The following is a 21,897-nucleotide window of genomic DNA, read 5'->3' as shown; positions in this document are numbered from 1 at the left end:
GGCTGGCGTCCGACCTGTAGTGTGGGTTCCCAGCGTTGCGTACTTTAGTTTGTTTTCGGGACTGTTCTTTGATAACCGCCACAGCGGCCTTGAAACTCCCCGAGAGTTCTTCCTTAACAGCAGTCCCTCTTTTTTCACTTCAAGACTGAAGCTCGAGGAACTCACCATTTGGCTGAAATAGACACAAGATTTCCCAAACTTTCGTCGGAGGAAAAAGAAAAACCTAACGGTGGAGGAGAGAATTTCTAGCGTATGGCCCACTGTTTATTTGAAGTTTCTTATTTTGCCTTAAAAACGAGGAAATTTGCATTTTGTTCCTGTGGCATATTTTTGTTTGTTTTCTTGAAAACATTTAAAGCCCCCCTTCCAATTAGTACACCCTTTCAGGTGAACCAGTTCTTTTCCTGTGGCTTCAGTGCCTTTACACCCCTTACCCGTCCCTCGAGTGTTACTTTGTACAGAACTGGTTTGAGTTATGGAAGAACCAAATTCTGACCGCTTTCACTTAGTACTTAAGCACTAGAACACTGTATTAGCGAGCTGGTCAAGTCAATTTAGGTTACTAGTTTTAAGCTTTACCTAAGGCTTTGACAGCTTAGCAGGAGACTGAGGTTCTAGTCTTACTGAATTGTTTTCACGATAGACTTGCTCTTGTCTGACCTAATGACGTCTGCCTGAATAAGCAGAGTGTGAAATGTTGGATATGCCCATCTAGGCCACAGGACCTTCTTTTTATCCTGAGAGCGTAAGTATGGTAGAAAAACCTGTGATGTCACCGACGTGAATGTCTATTTTCTGAGTCTGTCTTGAAGCCCATCTCTAGGTCTTGACCTTACTCGCTCCTTCCTAATCTTGAATCTTAACCTTTTGCAGCCATCCTCAGTCGAGGTTTCTTTGCTTTGTGTTAATGTTTTTCTGATTTACTTTAACATTTCTTAAATTTCTTTATTATCCAGGCATTTCACAAGCTTATTTCTTATGTATCTTTTAAAAATATAAATTAATTTTTACCTCTTTTAAGGACCGGTTTTTCCAGTTTTATGTTCTCTTTTATTTCTGTAGAAATTCCCCTTTTACCAGTTGGATTGACTTGAACAAAGAAGAATGATTTTTCCAGGCACTCTGGTGACTTGTTTTATGTTCTCTCTGGATGCATAACACTTTGTCTTGCACTAGACTGCACACATCCTCCACTAGGGACCTGGTTTTAGTTCAGGTTCCATTACCTTCTAGCTGTGTAACTTTGGGCAGGTGTCTTAAATCTTTAAGCCTCAGTTTCTACATCTGTAAATTAAGTAGTTGTTGTAGGCAACAAATAATAGTTGTGAAGGCACTTGCTAGACCTTAAAATATTAAAGTGTAATTTATTTATCTGGTTAAAAATGCTATGTAACTTCTCACCTCTTCCTAGTCAAATTGGGCCTTAGTTATTTGGTCAGTGTTTTATAGTTAAACTAAATTGCAAAATTCACTGGTTGACTATTCCAAGTGGGGCAAAGGCAAGCCACTTTTAAATTTAAGCACTGTGGAGGAACACTTAGCTGAGGTTCTAAATACAAGGCATCCGAATAACAGGATTGTTCTAAAAGATACTTTTTAAAGAAAGGATTTATCTTTTAATTTACAGTATTACACTAAGGATTATAAGAGTGTCTACTATGAATGACAGCTATTTCTGCAAGATAAAGTTTTTTCTTTGTACATTTCTGCATTGTTATCCTTTTTATGAGCATGCATCATTTTTACAAAAACAGTTGAATTTTACAAAACCAGTGTGTGGCATGTGTCAGTTAATCTGTCAGGCTGCACATGACTGGTGACATTACAGCAGCCCAGTCCCTGAGTTGTGGCCAGGGTGGGGTGGAATGGCCCTCGCAGTGACATGGCAGCTGGATTGGTAATGCATAAATTGTGATAGTTCTAAGTCACTTATTCTTTGGTTGGTTACAGTGTGAAACTCTGGAAATGTGATTCATCTAGAAGAGGTTAGATCCCAGACGTTTCTGGGTAAACAATTCATTGCAATGTGTTGGCAGGTGTTTGCCAATATCAATTTATTTCATTTGTTCTTTTAGTTTTTTTGGTTGCTGTTAAAATGATGTATGCATGTGCTATTAAAAAGCCTCTAAATGTTCTTCTTATTCCATTTAGCTAAGGAAGGAAAAGTGATATTAGGCCATTTTATAGACAAAGACGTCAAACCCACCTTGCCTGAAGTCTTATACTTTTCAGTTTCCCATGTATAAATTAGAGTTGGTGCTTGCAATGATATTTTTCTCATTATCATTCTAAAAAGATGAACAGAATTGAATTACTCTAATATTTTTATTTTTCTTATCCCAGGTATGGGGAAAGGAAAAATAACCCCATTTTCCCCAAAATATTTAAAAAATCATAGATCTCTTTTATTTTCAAGGGTTTGGTTACTTGAAGATTAATTTGAAGACTCCTTTTGGAATCAGATAGCATGGATCCTAGCAGTGACTACCATTTCCTCAACCAGATTTTGTGGAGAAGAGTGAAACTCACGTTGGTTTGTGGCATCTTTGAGGGAGTGCTCCAGCATGTGGACCCTAACAAGATTGTTGTCCTGAAGAAAGGTCTCATTTTATTTCTCATAATCTCCTGCCTTTTAGGAGACTAATAACTCAGTTTGGGTGATGGTTCTGCGCTCCCTTAGCAACTGGGAGAGTGGCATTATTCCTATTTTAGGGAAAAGGTGGGAGGAGGATTAGAATGCTGTTTTCCCTAACAGAGCAACATGGCTGCATATGCTGGCTTGTCCCCACTTCTATACTTTTATTGACATGATAGTGGAAATTTTCAATGTATAGAGCTTTTTTTAACTGGGTACTTCTTTTAATTTCTCTCCATATGTACCTTGAAATTAAAAATAACCACTGTATTAGATAGAATTGCTTTTGGCTTCAACAGACAAATTCACAAAGACAGTAAGGCGTTAATTTTTCTCATGCAAAAAGAAGCCCAGAGACAGACTACTGAGGAATGGTGCAGTGGCTGAAAGATGCCAGGAGGGATCAGGTGTCTTGTGCTCCTGCTCTGCCACCTCAGCGACCATGTGTTATCCTCCTGGTCACAAGGTAGCCTTTACACCTCCCAGTTTCAATTCCAATTCATTTTTAAAGGATAAAATTCAGGAACAGCCAGATGGAAGAGATTTATAGGGCAAGGTATGTGGGAAGGGGCTCAGAGTTTCTACCCTCTCTAGGCATGCCACTGTCTTAGCCTCCTCCATGTGCTCACCTTGAAGCCCCAATATATAGTTTTTATTCAGCTAGAATATTGACTTGTTAAGAGTAGTTGATTTCCTGGCACAATGAATTTCAAGTTCACAGTTGAAACGTGTAAATGACATTTGAGAGATTAGTGTTATTGTTAAGCCATATTATGAGTTAAAATAGACTTTTGTAGGCTGGGATGGGACTATATCAGGCTTTTGCAATATTAATTCATTTGGTAATCATTTACTGAGTTTTATATCCCAGGCACTGTGCTGGGTACCAGGGATATGGATAAGAATAACATGGTCTCTGTCCTCAAAAAACTTTGTCTAGTAAGGAGACAGGTAAACAAGTAGAAAGATGTAATGCAGTGTGATACCCTCTGTGATAGAGGGACGCACAAGATGCTATGCAAACACAAAATTTCAGCTAATTTAGATCTGAGAATGGTAGGGTTAGGACAGTGGGGAAGGCTTCCCAAAGGAGGAATTGATGGTGGAACTGTTACACCTGTTTACTAATTTATGTACCATTTGGACAAAGCAGGGAGTGACATCACTATGACAGCAGCATGAAGGAAGGTTTGAAGTAGCAATAAACTAGAGACAAGGAGAATAGACAAGGAACTATTCAGACAATCAAGGGACCCAATAAAGAGGAAATGATGGGAGTCAGAGCTAAGGTTTGGCAAGGAATGGAGAAGAGAAGACAGATTCTAGAAATGCTTAGGAGTGAGGATAAGTAACCTAGTAATCAGTTAGATCAGGGGTCCCCAATCCCCAGACCACAGACCGGTACTGGTCCATGGCCTGTCAGGAACCGGGCTGCACAGCAGGAGGTGAATGGCAGGCGAGGGAGCAAAGCTTCATCTGTATTCACAGCCGCTCCCCATCACTCAGCACTGCCTGAGCTCCACCTCCTGTCAGCATTATAGTGAGTGGTGTAATTATTTCATTATATATTACAATGTAATAATAATAGAAATAAAGTGCACAATAAATGTAACGTGCTTGAATGATCCCGAAACCATCCCCCCACCCCAGGCCATGGAAAAATTGTCTTCCACGAAACCAGTCCCTGGTGCCAAAAAGGTTGGGGACTGATGAATTAGATAGTCAAAGAGCCTCCTACATTTATAACTCAGATTATGTGTATAGTACTGTTATTAATTGATAGAAATGGGAAGAGGAACAGGTTTGTTGGTTAGTGGGAGAAGATAATGATCAATTTGAAAAATATTGCAGTAAGTCTGCTATTAGTTGAAAATGAGAGTGGAGCTCAGAGAAATAATCCGTACTGGAGAAATAATGTATGTCAGGACAACTAGGAAGTTGATGTGATCATTCAAGGAGAAGGAAGAAGCATGAGGAATATCACCCTAGGGATTATCAGTGTGTAAGGGGCAAGCGGTGGTGGTAGAGACAGCTAAGGAGCCTGGAAGGAGCAAATCAGGGAGACAGTGGAACACTGGTTACAAGATGCTTATTAAAATCAATGAGGCCTGGTTTTGAACCCTGACTCTTTTTTTTACTACTAGTGTGACGTTGAGCAGGTTATTCAACCTTTCTGAGCCTCAAATTCCTCCATAATGGAGATAGTGAAATGCCTATCTCATTATGTTACTGGATAGTCAAACACAGGCAAATAATTAGCAAGATGCCTGGTTTGGAGTGGGTGCTCAGTGTGGTGGCTTTAGATAATTAGTAGGAAAAGAAATAAACACTAAGAGTGTCCTGTAAGCCAAAGAAGAAAGGAGAGAACAATATTGTCAGTGGATGCGTGGGAACCAAGTATAAGATTGTAAACTTTTTTTGGGATTTGACAAATAGGCAGTTGGTGATCTTTGACCTATGTAAGAATATATTCAGTGGACTAGTGAAGGTAAAACTCATTTGTTTTGGATTGCTGAGAAATGTGGAAATATACAGCTGCTGTGAGCGCTGCCATCTAGAAAAAAATGACACTGTATTGTAAACATGACAAATAAACTTCTCCCAACTCCCTTACCTACTCATAGAAGAGCCTGTAATTGGGCCACGAGTTGGATTGTTGTCTCTGACAATTAATAGTTCAAGCATATAGCATGACATGAAACAGGGTGTGGACTCTAGAAGTAGTCAGATGACTTAAGTTTTTTTCTGGAGTTAGGTGGAGTAAAAATCAGTAGAAATATAATAAGTAGATAATCCTTAGCCCCAAAGGCCTTAGAATATTTTTGGAAGAAGTTTAAATTCAGTGTACTACTACTGCCCTTTTAGTGTATCTTGGACCATTCTGGGGTTCCCTCTGTTCTTTATACTACTTGTTTCAAGGTTATAGCTTTGTAATTTATTATTGACTTTTTATTCCTTGGGGAAGATAATTTGGGGATTTTTATAAAACTCAGATTTGGGCACTTTTGTGAGACATATTTTCTTATAGTTTTAGGGAATATTACTTTTTATCAACCAAATGAATTGTTTTCTATAACAGTGAAGAATGTGGAGACTGATCGAAGTGTCCCAGGAGTGAAGATGTTTTTTGGACACGAGATTGTGAATGGTGAGAACTTCATGTTCCCTAAATGTTGGTATCGGGATTTGCAGTAGCAATAAACTCATTGCTCTGCCTCATTTCAGTGTTCGGGGGTGGGAGGGAAAACTAAGATGTTATCTTGCATTTATGAACTCTTAAAGCTGGTATTTGGGAATTGTCCCTTATCTTACTGTTTCAGTAGGTTCTATGAGCAGAACAGTCGTAGAGAATTTTAATCATGTTGGTTTTACAGTGTGAGGACATCTGGTACTCAGTACTAGAGACTCAGCTCGCAGGCAGAGTTAGGAATCTGAACAGAAAGGAACTGTCTTGCTCAGCAAGCGAATTTAACACCAGACATTCACAGTACATTCACAGTCCCTTATTTGAAACCTTGGGGCCAAATGTTTCAGATCTCAGGCTAGTTCTGGATTTTTCAAAAAGCGAACAAAGGGTATATACTGGTCATATTACATAACACCTCAAGTGGGTCTGGTTAGCACTCTGTAATAAAACACATTTCTACAGAGAAACGGATGGATAATCATATTAAGTGGAATAAAATAGGACTATAAATAGTATGTCAGTTCAGGTTTTGCTGCCAAAAGAGTTAAAAAAATTTTTGGTTTTTAGACCTTTTGGGATTTTGGAATTGTGGGAAGTTAGCCCTGTTCTTTATTTCTGCCAGCTAAAACAATTTAGCAAGAATAGATACAATTGTTTGCCTAAAGGAAGAGCTATAGAAGCTCATCTGGTCAGTGTGCTTCAGACAAGCCAAATGGGGTAAGAGAAAAGGGTTAGGAACAAGAACTATTCTCTCTTTCAAGAACTCAAAAGCAAAAAGCCTTCCAAGGAGGAGTGAATATCAGTGTGGGGTGGAGGGGGGTGGCGGAATGGGTGAGCTGGGACTTCATAGAACTGTGCATTTCTTACCGTTGGGGCAGATATGAGGAAAGGAAAGGACTCCTGCCAATCAAGACCTACTTTAAAGCAGACAAGTCCAGCCAGCTTATTTTTTTTTTTTTTAGTATTTCTTTCTTTCTTTCTATGGCTACGTCAGGTCTTAGTTGTGGCATGCAGGATATTTTAGTTGTGGCATGCGTGATCTTTAGTTGTGGCATGCGTGATCTTTAGTTGCAGCCTGCATGATCTTTAGTTGCAGCATGTGGGATCTTTAGTTGCAGCATGTGGGATCTAGTTCCATGACCAGGGATCGAACCCAGGCCCCTCTGCACTGGGAATGTGGAGTCTTAGCCACTGGGCCCCAGCCAGCTTATATAACTGTCATTTCTTACTGAGTACGCTACTGTAAACACTCTTTGTCCCTTGAGCGCCTTTTTAAAATGGCAGTGATGGTGGTGGAAGTACAGGGATTGTTAATTGTGTGTTAACTGTTAGACTTTGCAGTAGAACAGAGCTCTGGACTGGAACAAAGCTAGGCTGTGGATGAGTTTGTAAAGAAAAATGAAGGAATCACTACTACTATCTCCTAACTCAGGAGAAGGCTGACCACTGACCAGCTTTGTGATTTGTACACATGGATTCATTTCTTCCTAAATTCATTCTCAGGACTTGGCCTTTGTTTATAATTTCTAAGCTCCTCCTTCTAATTTCTAAGGCCATCCTCCTTCTTTCTTTGCCCTGTGGCTCAATCAGCCATAGAGGGTTCTCCCTGAAAAGCACCTTGAATAAGAATTATCAAGATAAAGGCTAATAATTGATTAATCCAAGTTTTTAGTGAATTTTACTTTCTCTGACCCAGACTCAACACTTCTAGACAGTGTAGGAGAAAGAGACATTTGAAACATAGTGGCCCCTGAGAAACTTTTTCCATGAAAAGTACCTAAGTGTACTTAATTTAATCTTAGATGCCATTAATGACAAGGTGCATTATTTCTTTTCCCACCCTAGGAAAGAAAAAGAAGCTGCCAATTAAACTATCATGTGCATTTACTGTAAATCATATCCAATTTCAGAGTTGTTTAAAATGTGCATCTTAGAATCAATGATATACAATATTTCCCTGTATTCCGTGAACTGTTAGGTTAAAAATAAATGGTTTCAGAGTCTCTGTGGAATGTGTCTCTCATATTTCTTTTGTGATTTCCAGTCTAGCTTTTATTACCTTTCATGTCGCTGAACTGTTAATGCACCAGCCTGAGAAAGTGGAAGGGACAGTATGAATGATTTAAGAGAAAACCCCCGAACAGTACATAGTGTGAGGGAAAATGCATTAGGATGGGAATAAATAGGAAAGAAAAGATATCTCTAGAACCAATCTGCATGACCACAAAGGTGTCCTGGAACAAAAAGGGTAAAGTGGATATGTAGAGAGGTTCCTAATCCTGCTAAATGACCAAGGAAGCTATGTAGGGATGTAAGATTAGGGGTCTTCAGTACTTTGGATAGTCTTTTCTGCTCTATTTATTTCTGGCCGATGAAGGCCTCTATGGACTAACATTTCATTCCCAATTACTGTCTGTGTTACATAATTAAACTGTGGGTGTGGAGGGGACAGAGGGATAGTTAACTGCTTTCAGATTGGAAGCCCTGTTGGAAGCCGTTTGGTTATTTTACAGTGGAACTACTGGATGAAGAAGAACAAGGTGCAGTAAGAGAAAAGGCATCTTCTGTTAGGTATGATGGAATGATTTTAATTATGATGTTACCCAGATGTACACATTAGGGTAGAAAGCCTTAACTGTAATTCACTAGCTGTGTAATTCCTAAAATGAGAAGAAATAGGTGGATGTTTCCTTCCATCTTTAGATGGTATCTTCAAATCAATGTAAACAGTGGATGAATGGGTTCTCTATGAAAGATCCAGAGTCCTTACAACTGATGTGTTTATGGCATTAACAACAAAGAACAAGTTCACCTAAGTGTTGTTTTTTGTAAGCATAGTCTAAATACAGAAAGAAACAGGATGGATACAATAAAAGATGAAGACCTAAATGTATATAAGCCTGCTTCTCCTGCCCCTGAGGCACCAACCACCTCTCTGCTAAATGACCTCAAGTACAGCCCATCAGGTGAGTACCAGGGCTCTGAATTTTCTAGGCTCTCTTGTGGTTCAGAACTCTTCAGAGTTGGTATAACCCTGAGTCAAGGTTCTATGTGGAATTCTCATCTAGGCTGTTGTTTCTAGGGTCTGAATTAAGATAAAATATCATGATTCATTTGTTTATTTAATATTTGAGTGCACACTATATGCCAGACATTGGGGATACCAAAGTTTGGTATCTCTACCTTCATCGAGTTATGGTGCAGGAAACACACTAAATAAGATAAATTAGTATACTATATAGTATGCTGGTGCCACATGTTAAGTAGAAAAAAACAGAAGAAAAAGAAGAAATGTGTGGAGAGGATGGTTTTACAATTTTTGAGTGTCCAGGACAGGTCTCACTGAAATAGTGACATTTGAAGTAAAGGCTTGAAGGAAGTGAGGGACCAAGATGTATGAATATCTGGGGGGAATGGTTTTTAGGCATAAAAAATAAGCAGATGCAAAGGCCTGAGAGAGGAACATGCCATGATCTTGAAGGGACAGCAAGGAGATGAGTGTAGCTGGAGCAAGGAGAGCAGTAGGGGATGAAGTGGGGTGAGTGGATCATGGAAGACTTTGTATATCATTGAAAGGACTTGGCTTTTACTCTGCAGTGAGAAGAGAAGCCATTGGAGGTTGGTTGGTTGTTTTTTTCATTTCCCTAATGACTAAGGACGTTGAGGATTTTTTAATGTGCTTTTTTGACATCTGAATATCTTTGGTGACTGTCTATCCATATCTTTTGTTCATTTCTTATTGGATTGTTCTCTTATTATTCAGTGTTGGGAGTTCTTTATATATTCCGGATACAAGTCTTTTCTAAAATAAATGCTTTGCAAATATTATCTCCAAGTCTGTGGTTTGTCTTTTCATTCTCTTAAAGCATCTCTTGAAGAGTAGACATTTTAAATTTCGATGAAGTACCGTTTATCCATTTTCTTTCTTTTATGGATTGTGCTTTTGATGTCATATCTAAGTAATCTTTCCTAGCTCAGAGTCACAAAGATTTTCTCCTTTGTTTTCTTCTAGACATTTTAGGTTTTACATTTAGGTCTATGATCCATTTTTTTTTTTAATGTTTATATATACTTTTTTCTAACATCTTTATTGGAGTATAATTGCTTTAAAATGGTGTGTTAGTTTCTGCTTTATAACAAAGTGAATTAGCTATACATATACATATATCCCCATATCTCCTCCCTCTTGCGTCTCCCTCCCATCTTCCCTATCCCACCCCTCTAGGTGGTCACAAAGCACTGAGCTGATTTCCCTGTGCTATGCGGATGCTTCACACTAGCTATCTGTTTTACATTTGGTAGTGTATATATGTCCATGCCACTCTCTCACTTCGTCCCAGCTTACCCTTCCCCTTCCCCATGTCCTCAAGTCCATTCTCTACGTCTGCGTCTTTATTCCTGTATGATCCATTTTTAATTTTTGTATATGATGTGATATGGACAAGGTTTTTTTTTTTCCATATGGACATCCAGTTATTCCAGCACCGTTTATTGAAAAGTCTGTATTTTCTCCCTTCAGTTACCTTTGCACCTTTGTCAAAAATCAGTTTTCTGTATGTATATAGGTTTATTTATTTATGGACACTCAATTCTGTTACACTGATCTAATTTTTCTATCTTTACACCAATACTAGACTGTTTTGTTTATTGTTGATATATGATAGATCTTGAAAACAGGTAGTATTAGTTCTCCAACTTTGTTCTTTTTCAGAGTTGTTTCAGCTGTTCTTTGTTCTTTGCATTTCCCTATGAATTTTAGAATCAGCTTGTTAATTTCTACCAAAAAAGAAAAAACTCTGCTGGAATCCTTTTTGGGATTACAATGAACTGATAGATCAGTTTGGGGAATATTGACATCTTAACAGTATTGAGTATTCCATTCCATTAACCCAGTATATCTCTACATTTATTTAGATCTTTAATTTCTCAGCAGTGTTTTGTAGTTCTCATTGTATGTCTTACACATCTTTTGCCATATTTATCCCTAAGTATTTCTATTTTTATACTATTACAGAAGGTACTTTTTAAAACTTCTGTTTTCCATTGGAGAGTTTTGAGCAGAAGAGTAACATGATCTGACTTCTGTTTTTACAAAATCACTCTGGATGCTGTATAGATACTGAGAGGAGGGCCTGCGTAAGAGCATGAATACCAGTTAGGAGGCTACTGAAATAATTCTGTCTAGTGGGTACGGTGGTTTGGACCCTCGTTGTGACAGTATGGTTGGTAGGAAGTGGTGGAATTCTGCATGTATACTGAGGTGGAGCCAACACAATGTACTGACAGATTAGATGTGGTTGTGAGAGAAAAAGAGGAAACAAGGATGACTTCAGGGGTTTGGGCTTGAGCAGCCTGAAGTATGGGAAGGATTCTGGGTGGGAAAGGTTTTGGGGAGATGGTTAGGAGTTTAGTTTTGGTCAACCTAAGTTTGAGTGTAAGCTGAGAGATGAAGAGAAAGATCTGAGGTGGAGATATAAATTCAAGATCTAGCCTATAAATGATATTTAAAGCCTTGAGACTAGATGAGATCACCAAGAGAGTAAGTATGGATAGAAAAAAGGAAGCGGTTTACGGACTATGTCCTGAGCCACTCCAGAGTTTTAAAGTTTGGGAGATGAAGAAGAATTATATGTTATACTATACCTCTAATCTTTTAAATTACATAATTAGAAAAATAATTAATTTTCAGGATCCAGAGAATTCCAAACGTGTGGACATTGGTGCATCTCCAGGACTAATTTATTTTTTATTTTTTTATTTTTTTGCCACTTATTTTTTTTATTTTCAGATTAGCAATCTTGATGCAAAGAGCAGGACTAATTTATTTTAAACTATTATTTTTTATTATGAATGTGCTTTTAGAAAACGCATGTCTTAAATACTGTATGATATCACTTATACGTGGAATCTAAAAAATACAACAAACTAGTGACTATAACAGAAAAGAAGCGGAGTCACAGATACAGAGAACAGACTAGTGGTTCCGAGTGTTGGGGGAGATATAGGGGTGGGGCAGTGGGAGTTACAAACTATTGGATATAAGATAGGCTACAAGGATTTATTGTACAACACCGGGGAATATAGCCAATATTTTCTAATAACTGTAAATGGAGAGTAACCTTTAAAAATTGTATAAAAATTTTTTTGTAAAGTACATGTCTTAAAAAAAAAAAAAAGTACATGTCTTGAAGTATTCAAGACATAAACTTATATGATGAAGGAAACATTACTGGATTATCAAAGGAAATCAGTAAATATTTTATTTTATAAGATATCATCAGTGGGGCTTTTGTTTATTCTCAGCTGACAAATAGGATGCTAATAGTGTTCACTATGGGATGGGCTGACGCAGGTGATAATGAAATAGTTCTCAGTATTCTAGGCTTAGTCTCAGTAGTTCTAGACATTTGAGTTGCAATAGAGTAGGACTTTAGGATTATGGCAAAAATTAGTGGGAGGGCTATTCTATTGCCAAGGAAGACATATATATAATAACATTCTCCTGTAGAGGAAGAGGAGGTGACATACACAGTCGTTGATCAGTTCCAGCAGAAGTTTGGTGCTGCAGTAAGTATTGCCCTCAATCATTCTCCGTATTATCTGCAAATGGGTATCATGTCTATGTCTCATAAATTTCTCTCTTATTATAAGATCATTAATGTTTTTCCTAATGAGTTAACAAAACATCTGAAAGCCGGCTATTTGCCAGGCATTGTTCTGAGGTCTGGGTTAAAATAATAATCAAGACAAAGTTCTAGCCCTGAAGGAGCTTATTTTAATGCAAGAAAATAAACACATAATTGTATATCAACTGGTGATAAGTGCTATGAAGAAAAAGTGTAGTATGGTGAATAGCATGACAGGGAGTTCCTATTTTATTTAGGGTAGACAGAGAAAACCTCTGTGAAGAGGTGACATTGGAACAGAGATCTAAAAGAAGTAAGGGAGCTAACCATGTGGATATCTAGTAAAAAACTTAAAGAAGGCATAATTACAAGTGCAGAGACCCTGAGGCTGAAGCACACTTGACTTGTGTGGAGGAACAGCAGGGAGGTCATTGTGGCAGGACCACAGTGAAAAAGAGTGTTACGGAATGGAAGGGGGCAGGAGGCAGGTCAAGTAGACATAAGGATTTTGAGTTTGACTTGAGTAAGATGGAGAGCCATCGGCAGTTTTAGAGGAGAGGCAGAAATTTTTTTATATTTTTAAAAGACCAGTCTAGATGCTCTATTTAGGTAATTTCTCTATAATCTTTTATTAATTTGAGATATGGCAGTAACTAATTATTCAGCCTAGGGTATGGTTCACAGTTAGACTTTAGGGAAATCGTTAAGTTTTTTGTTTAGAAGCAAGCTTATGCTCATGTATGCACAGGTGTATTTTTTTTAATTAATTAATTATTTTATTTTTTTTTAAAGGATATTTATTTTACTTTTTTTTCTTTAAAGGAATTCCTTTTATTTTTATTTTTTATTTATTTATTTAGTTTTGGCTGTGTTGGGTCTTCGTTTCTGTGCGAGGGCTTTCTCCAGTTGCAGCAAGCGGGGTCCACTCTTCATCGCGGTGCGCGGGCCTGTCACTGTCGCGGCCTCTCCCGTTGCGGAGCACAGGCTCCAGACGCGCAGGCTCAGTAATTGTGGCTCACAGGCCCAGCCGCTCCGCGGCATGTGGGAACCTCCCAGACCAGGGCTCAAACCCGTCTCCCCTGCATTGGCAGGCAGACTCTCAACCACTGTGCCACCAGGGAAACCCCTGCAGAGGTGTATTTTTTAAGAGAGGGTTAGCTTTCAGCAGATTCTTTGTTTTTTAAACAGCTTTATTGAGATATAATTCACATGCCATAAAATTTACCAATTTAAAATGTACAGTTCACTGGATTTTAGCATATTCACAGAATTGTACATCCATCACCACAATGAATTTTAGAACATTTTTAATACCCCAAAAGGAAACCCCATATTCCTTAGCCAACACCTCTAATCCCTTCTGAGTACCCCCAGCCCCTGGCAACCGCTAATCTATTTTCTGCCTCTATGAATGTGCCTGTTTAGGACATTTCATATAAATGGGATCATACGATGTGTGGTCATTTGTGATTGGCTTGGCTTCTTTTGCATAGCATAATATTTTCAAGGTTTATCTATGTTATAGCGTGTATCAGTATTTCACTTATTTTTGTTGCCAAATAATATTCCTTTGTATGGATATACCACATTTCATTTATCCTTTCACCACTTGATGGACATTTGGATTGTTTCTACTTTTTGGCTATTATGAATAGTGCTGCTGTGAACATACATATACAAGTTCTTGTGTGGACACGTTTGCATTTCTCTTGGATAGATACTTACAAGTGGAATTGCTGGCTCATGTAATAACTCTGTGTTTAACTTTTTGAGGATTGGCCATACTGTTTTGCAAAGCTGCTGCACCACTTTACTTTCCCACCAGCAGGGCGTGAGGGTTCCAATTTCTCCACATTCTTACTGACACTATTATCTGTCATTTTAATTATAGTCATCCTAGTGGTGTGATCTACACCACTATAGATCTCATAGATCTATAGTATCTCATTGTGGTTTTGATTTGCATTTCCCTGAAGGCTAATAGTGTTAAGCATATTTTCATGTGTTTATTGGCTATTTTTTTCTTTTTTTTTAAAGAGATGCTTCCCATTTAGTTTTTTTTTTTTAACTTATTTATTTTTGGCTGTGTTGGGTCTTCGTTTCTGTGCGAGGGCTTTCTCCAATTGTGGCAAGCGGGGGCCACTCTTCATCGCGGTGCGCGGGCCTCTCACTATCGCGGCCTCTCTTGTTGCGGAGCACAGGCTCCAGACGCGCAGGCTCAGTAGTTGTGGCTCACGGGCCTAGTTGCTCCACGGCATGTGGGATCTTCCCAGACCAGGGCTCGAACCCGTGTCCCCTGCATTAGCAGGCAGAGTCTCAACCACTGCGCCACTAGGGAAGCCCTTTCTTTTTTTTTTTAATTTTTGTTGGAGTATAGTTGATTTACAATGTTGTGTTAGTTTCAGGTGTACAGCAAAGTGAATCAGTTATACCTATACATGTATCCACTCTTTTTTAGATTCTTTTCCCATATAGGCTTATTGGCTATTTGTATATCTTCTTTAGAGAAATATCTATTCATTTGCCATTTTAATTGAGTTACAAGAATTCTTTATATATCAACAGATGCTTTAAATGGTCCATGGCAACAACAACAAATAATAGGATAAGAACTTTTGCTCTGGAAATTTAAAGAGTTAGTTGGAAATTCTTATCAGTAGGGAAATACAGCTTTTGTTCCTAGTTTTGCAGCCTTCTTGTTGATTGAGAATGGAACTGAAGTTGAGTCCCCTTTTTTTATCATTGATGAAAGATACTCAGAATATAGAACACTTCATGCTCTGTAAAGGAAGATATTGTGCTAGTGTAAGTTACTTTGCCTTTCTATTCTTGAGTAATTTATCTACCTGTAAAATGGGGAGAATCTTGTGCCACGCAGATATTTTCATGGATTATGCAGTAAAGATTTTAGAATTGTATAATGTTTTGAAATATAAGAATATAGATAATAAGAGGACCAGCATGTGTTTCCAGGATACCCCTATTTCAGTTTTGAATAATTTAATGAATCCAAGACTTTAAAGGACCTGTTGAGTCTATGTTTTTCTCATTCTGAACAGTAGATACTATGAGACTCAGCCACTGTGTGAGTTCCCTTTAGGTATAGTAAATTGCTGTTCTTTGCATGAGGAATCTTGCCATAAAGACTAGAAACCTTTCGCTGTAACATCAGTGGTAACAAAAGGTATCTGAGTTTTCAACTCTTATTAGCATTTGCAATATGAATGATTTATTTTCCAGTTGTGGAATAACTTTGTGAACACTGAAATGAGGATCAGAAGCATTCAGTGTGATTTGTGTGTGTGTGTGTGTGTGTGTGTGTGTGTGTGTGTGTGAAGTAGACGTGTTTTGGATTTTGTAAGTTTAAAAAAATATGATCCACTTTGTTTATTTCTAGCCATTTTACTTGTGCCATTCATGATGTCATAATTGCAACATTTATCTTCTGGAGATTTTTATTTTCTTCCTTTTCTTACCAGATGCTGCACATCAAGAAGCAAAGTGTCCTGAGTGTGGCAGCAGAAGGAGCTAATGTGTGTCGTCATGGGAAACTATGTTGGCTTCAGGTAAAAGATTTCTTAAAACTTTTTATTTTGAAATAATTGTAGACTCACTGGTAAATTTATTTTAATTGTCTTTTTTATGTCACCCCAGTGTCACTGTCCTATAGCTTGTTTGGAATGTCTTTCAATTTTCTTGTACTCAGTTTATTATTTTCAAAGGAGAGAGCTTTAGGGACTTCCCTGATGGTCCAGTGGTTAAGACTCCTTGCTTCTGGGACTTCCCCAGTGGAGCAGTGGTTAAGAATCTGCCTGCCAATGCAGGGGACATGGGTTAGAGCCCTGATCGGGGAAGATCCCACATGCTGCGGAGCAACTAAGCCCATGTGCCACAACTACTAAGCCCATGCTCTAGAGCGCAAGCCACAACTAGTGAGCCCACATGCTACATCTACTGAAGCCCATGCGCCTAGAGCCCATGCTCCGCAAGAGAAGCCACCGCAATGAGAAGCCGGCGCTTGTCGCAACTAGAGAAAGCCTGCGCGTAGCAACGAAGACCCAACACGGCCAAAAATAAATTAAAAAAAAAAAAAGACTCCGTGCTTCTACTGCACAGGTTTGATCCCTGGTCGAGGAACTAAGATCCTGCATTCTGTGTGGTGCAGCCAAAAAAAAAAAGGAAAGAGCTTTATAATCATCGTTGCTGTCTCTGCTGTCTCAGAGGCTCTACCTGAGGTCTTCTTTCCCAGCTCTGTTCTCTTGCCTTAGACATATGGAGAATTTCTTTTTTTTTTTAAGATTTATTATTTATTTATTTATTGTATTTATTTTTCACTGTGTTGGGTCTTAGCTGTGGCACCCGGGACCTTCGTTGAGGCATGCAGGATCTTACATTGCAATGCACGGGCTCCAGGCTGCGTGGGCTCTGTAGTTTGCAGCATGTGGGTTCTCTAGTTGAGGTGCATGAGCTCAGTAACTGGTGCACGGGCTTAGTTGCCCCGCAGCGTGTGGGATCTTAGTTCCCTGACCAGGGATTGAACCTGCGTCCCCTGCATTGTAAGGCAGCTTCTTTACCACTGTACCACCAGGGAAGTCCCGAAATATGGAGAATTTCTTATCTTTCCTCTGGTTGGTAGATTTCCACAGTAGATTTCTGCCACATCATTCTCATTTTCCTGGATCAAGGAGATGTAGGTGAGGATATACATTATATTCAAAGAACTTTGTAGTGAGCCTTGAATAGCTAGAGGATGGGTAACCACCTTTGGATCAAACTCAGCATCGTCAGTATTTAAGGGGGAGTGGGCCAAGAAAGCCAGCTGAGTTCCCGATCAACATCCTCCATCCTTTGACTGAAGACCTACATCAGCCTACTGAGAGAATATTTTTATTAGGATTGGCAGTCTGCCTTCTTGAACTCTTTCCTCTGGAATGTTTACTTTCTCAAAGGGAAAGGAATGGAGGTATCAGGCCCAGTTTTGCTCAGGAATTAAATTGCCTCTCTCTTGTTCCATGCACTTTCTAGGTAAACCTTAGCTTTTAGATGACTAGGTTAGAGTTAGCAGCACAAATGAAAATTATTTAAAACTAACCTCCACAAACAACAAAAGCAAAAATAAACAATTTGGACGCCATCAAATTAAAAAGCTCGAGATTGGTTCAAGATGGCGGAGTAGAAGGACATGCTCTCACTCCCTCTTTTGAGAACACCGGAATCACAACTAACTGCTGAACAGTCATCGACAGGAAGACACTGGAACTCACCAAAAAAGATACCCCACATGCAAAGACAAAGGAGAAGCCGCAGTGAGACGGTAGGAGGGGCGCTATCACAATAAAATCAAATCCCATAACTGCTGGGTGGGTGACTCACAAACTGGAGAACACTTATACCACAGAAGTCCACCCACTGGAGTGAAGGTTCTGAGCCACACGTCAGGCTTCCCAACCTGAGGGTCTGGCAACGGGAGGAGGAATTCCTAGAGAATCAGAGTTTGAAGGCTAGCGGGATTTGGTTGCAGGACTTTGGCAGGACTGGGGGAAACAGAGACTCCACTCTTGGAGGGCACACACAAAGTACTGTGCACATCGGGACCCAGGGGAAGGAGCAGTGACCCCAGAGGAGACTGAACCAGACCTACCTGCTAGTGTCGGAGGGTCTCCTGCAGAGGCAGGGGGTGGCTGTGGCTCACCAAGGGGCAAGGACACTGGCAGCAGAAGTTCTGGGAAGTACTCCTTGGCGTGAGCCCTCCCAGAGTCTGCCATCAACCCCACCAAAGAGCCGGGTAGGGTCCAGAGTTGGGTCACCTCAGGCCAAACAACCAACAGGGAGGGAACCCAGCCCCACCCATCAGCAGACAAGCAGATTAAAGTTTTACTGAGCTCTGCCCAACAGAGCAACAGCCAGCTCTACCCACCACCAGTCCCTCCCATCAGGAAACTTGCACAAGCCTCTTAGATAGCCTCATCCACCAGAGGGCACACAGCAGAAGCAAGAACTACAGTCCTGCCGCCTGTGGAACAAAAACCACATTCACAGAAAGATAGACAAGATGAAAAGGCAGAGGGCTATGTACCAGATGAAGGAACAAGATAAAACCCCAGAAAAACAACTAAATGAAGTGGAGATAGGCAACCTTCCAGAAAAAGAATTCAGAATAATGATAGTGAAGATGATCCAGGACCTCAGAAAAAGAATGGAGGCAGGGCTTCCCTGGTGGCGCAGTGGTTGAGAATCTGCCTGCCAATGCAGGGGACACGGGTTCGAGCCCTGGTCTGGGAAGATCCCACATGCCGCGGAGCAACTAGGCCCGTGAGCCACAATTACTGAGCCTGCGCGTCTGGAGCCTGTGCTCCGCAACAGGAGAGGCCGCGATAGTGAGAGGCCCGTGCACCGCGATGAAGAGTGGCCCCCGCTCGCCGCAACTAGAGAAAGCCCTCGCACAGAAACGAAGACCCAACACAGCCAAAAAACAAACAAACAAACAAACAAACAAAAAAAAAAACAGGCAAAGGATTGGGATAGACAATTTTCCAAAGAAGATATACAAAATGCCAACAGGTACATGAAAAGGTGCTCAACATCACTAATCATTAGGGAAATACAAATCAAAACTACAATGAGAGGGATTTCCCTGGTGGTCCAGTGGTTAAGAATTTGCTTTCCAACGCAAGAGACGCGGGTTCAATCCCTGGTTGGGGAACGAAGATCCCACATGCCACAGGGCAACTAAGCCCGCGTGCCGCAACTACTGAGCCCGCGAGCTCTGGAGCCCGCGCACCACAACTAGAGAGAAGCCTGCGCGCTACAATGAAAGATCATGCATGCTGCAATGAAGGTCCCGTGTGCTACAATGAAGATCCTGTGTGCTGCAACTAAGACCCACAGCAGCCAAAAATAAATAAATAAAATGAATAAAATATTTTAAAATATAGCTATCGTTATTTAAAAAAAAAACTACAATGAGATATCACCGCACACAGGACAGCTGTTATCAAAATGACAAGAGATAAGTGCTGATGAATACATGGGGAAAAGGGAACCTTTGTGCACTGTTGGTGGGAGTGTAAATTGGTGGAGCCACTATGGAAACAGTATGGAGGCTTTTCAAAAAAATTAAAAATAAAACTACCATATGGTCCAGCAATCCCAATTCTGGGTATATATCCAAAGGAAATGAAAACAGGATCTGAAAGAGATAACTGTATTCCCATGTTCATATTGCAGCATTATTTACAATAACCAATACATGGAAACAAGCAAGTGTCCATAGATGGATGAATAGATAAAGAAAATGTGATATATATGTACAATGGAATATTATTCTGCCATAAAAAAGAAGGAAATCCTGCCATTTGTGATGCCATGGATGAACCTGGAGGGATTCAGCTAAGTAAAATAAGTTAGAGAAAGACAAATACCGTATGCGCTCACTTATATGCAGAATCTAAAAAAAACCAAACTCATAGAAACAGAGAGTAGAGTAGTGATGCCAGGAGTGGGGGAATGGGGGAAATGGATAAAGGTAGTCGAAAGGTACAACTTCCAGTTATAAGATAAATAGGTTATGGGAATGTAATGCACAGCACGGTAATTATAGTTAACAATACTGTATTGTATACTTAAAAGCTGCTAAGAGAGTAGATCTTAAAAGTTCTCACCACACACAGATAACCGTGTGAGGTAACAGATATGTTAACTACCCTCATCACAGTAATCCTTTTGCAGTATATACTTACATCAAATTATCATGTTATATACCTTAAACTTACACAGTGTTATATGCTAATTTTATCTCAGTAAAGCTGGGGAGGGAGGAAGAAACCAAACCAAAACCTCTCTCTACCAAAACAAAAGGGTGGACTTCCTGGTAATGCAGGCCTGGGCACCTCTAGGTTATTTCCTAATTTGTCCCCTTTTGTTGTCTAGATACCAGAGGGGACATCCAGTTGGTTACAAATATCGTCTTTTGTGACTGGGAGCAAATCAGTGGGCACGTTTTCTCCCACCAGGTCCTTGGACTTGTATGTTTAATTTTTTAAATCAAAGTATCACATGCCCTATGTATTAAAAGCAAACAAAAAAAATGCTAAAAGGCTTATGAGGACAGAAAAATCCTCACTCCGTTTCTCTCTTCAGAGGTGGTGCTTTTTTTTTTTTTTAAGAATCCAGTAGCAAGGTTGTTAAAGTACATGTGTACAGCACTTTACAGTTGACAAAGTACTTTGACAAACATTATTTCATTTACATTTTTCATTTCATTCTCCTTATAGGAGACCTATGACGCAAATGTTAGTCCATGCGATGCTGTTCCATAAGACCTTAAGCTGTCTTTACTTTTTTCGTTGTTTTTTCTTTTTGCTGCTCTGAGTGGGTGAGTTCCACTGCCTTGTCTTTGAGTTGACTGATCCTTTCTTCTGCTTTATCTAGTCTGCTATTGAACCCATCTAGTGTATTTTTCAGTTCAATTATTATATTCTTTCGGCCTGTGACTTCTATTTGGTACTTCCTTACATTTTCCATCTCTTTGTTGAAGTGCTCAGTGTGTTCATCCATTCTTCTCCCCAGTTTGGTGAACATCTTTAGGACCATTATTTGAACTCTTTATCAGGTAAATTATTTATCTCCATTTCATTAAGTTTTTTTTCCTGAGGTTGACTCTCTGTGTTGGTTTCTATATAGTAGATGCAACAACCACTCCTCCCAGTGTTTAAGGAGTGGCCTCATGTAGGAGATGAACCTTGTCATTCAACCCTGCCTCAGCTCCTGGTTGTCTTTCAAACCTCTTTGCCTTGTCCAAGCAGCCTATTATATTTTTAATAGCTCCCAGTAGTTGAGGATGTGCCAAGACCTGTCAGTGTCCTAAAGGGGAGGATCTCAGCACATAGACTCAGGGTGACTGGAAGTGAGACCTTCAGGCATCAGTTTTTTAAGTATGCAAATATGTACATTCCTGTGGGACCACAAGCATAAACCTTGCTGGCCACCAGAGCCAGGCAATCTGGAGGTGTCCCCTGAGCAGCAGTTGCAGAAATCAGGGCTCCAGATGAGTGTCAAAGCTCTTTTCTGGGTGATATAGGTGAGCTGGAGCAAGGGAGAGCGTCAAGATGGAGTCCACAGCTTATGTTCCTTGAGAGCAGCTCCATAGGCCACTAATGTGTACCCATCCTGAAGCCTGCCCCTCAGGCTGAAGCTCCAGCATGAGCGAAGAGCCCTCCTTCACAGAAAGACTGGAGAGTGTGCCCCAGTCCACTGTCTGTGCAGTGCCCTAGGGGTGGTAGCCTGCCAAGAACTGTCCCTCCGATTGCCACAGTCCCACGAGACCCAGGAATACAAGCCACCCTGGCCACCAGAGCCATGCCATCAAGGGGTGTCCTCTGGTAGCAGCCTCAAAAACCAGGGAACCAGACACAAAAAAGTACAGAGGCAACTACTTTTAACATGTTGAA

General features: G+C 40.0%; 1 protein-coding gene across 3 annotated transcripts in view; it reads left to right on the top strand.

Moving 5' to 3' along the window:
• The first annotated feature begins 9 nt into the window (after positions 1-9).
• The window catches only part of EXD1 (exonuclease 3'-5' domain containing 1), a 34,009-nt gene continuing 12,121 nt past the window's right edge, over positions 10-21,897 (top strand). The window contains exons 1-8 of one of the 3 annotated variants that reach the window (XM_068549573.1): positions 10-250; positions 644-745; positions 2,417-2,600; positions 5,715-5,783; positions 8,336-8,393; positions 8,661-8,788; positions 12,331-12,389; positions 15,928-16,014. In XM_068549573.1, the coding sequence (XP_068405674.1) occupies positions 2,468-2,600; positions 5,715-5,783; positions 8,336-8,393; positions 8,661-8,788; positions 12,331-12,389; positions 15,928-16,014 (534 nt within the window). In that variant the 5' untranslated portion in view covers positions 10-250; positions 644-745; positions 2,417-2,467. Of the gene's footprint in view, positions 746-1,062; positions 1,126-2,416; positions 2,601-5,714; positions 5,784-8,335; positions 8,394-8,660; positions 8,789-12,330; positions 12,390-15,927; positions 16,015-21,897 lie in introns of those variants that run through there. The other 2 variants (XM_068549581.1, XM_068549590.1) reach the window with 2 other exon arrangements.

Source organism: Eschrichtius robustus, chromosome 1 (genome assembly GCF_028021215.1).
Source record: "Eschrichtius robustus isolate mEscRob2 chromosome 1, mEscRob2.pri, whole genome shotgun sequence".
In the NCBI taxonomy this organism is placed as follows: domain Eukaryota; kingdom Metazoa; phylum Chordata; class Mammalia; order Artiodactyla; family Eschrichtiidae; genus Eschrichtius; species Eschrichtius robustus.
Note: the sequence above shows the minus strand (reverse complement) of the source record. Positions and strands in the feature narration are given on the sequence as shown.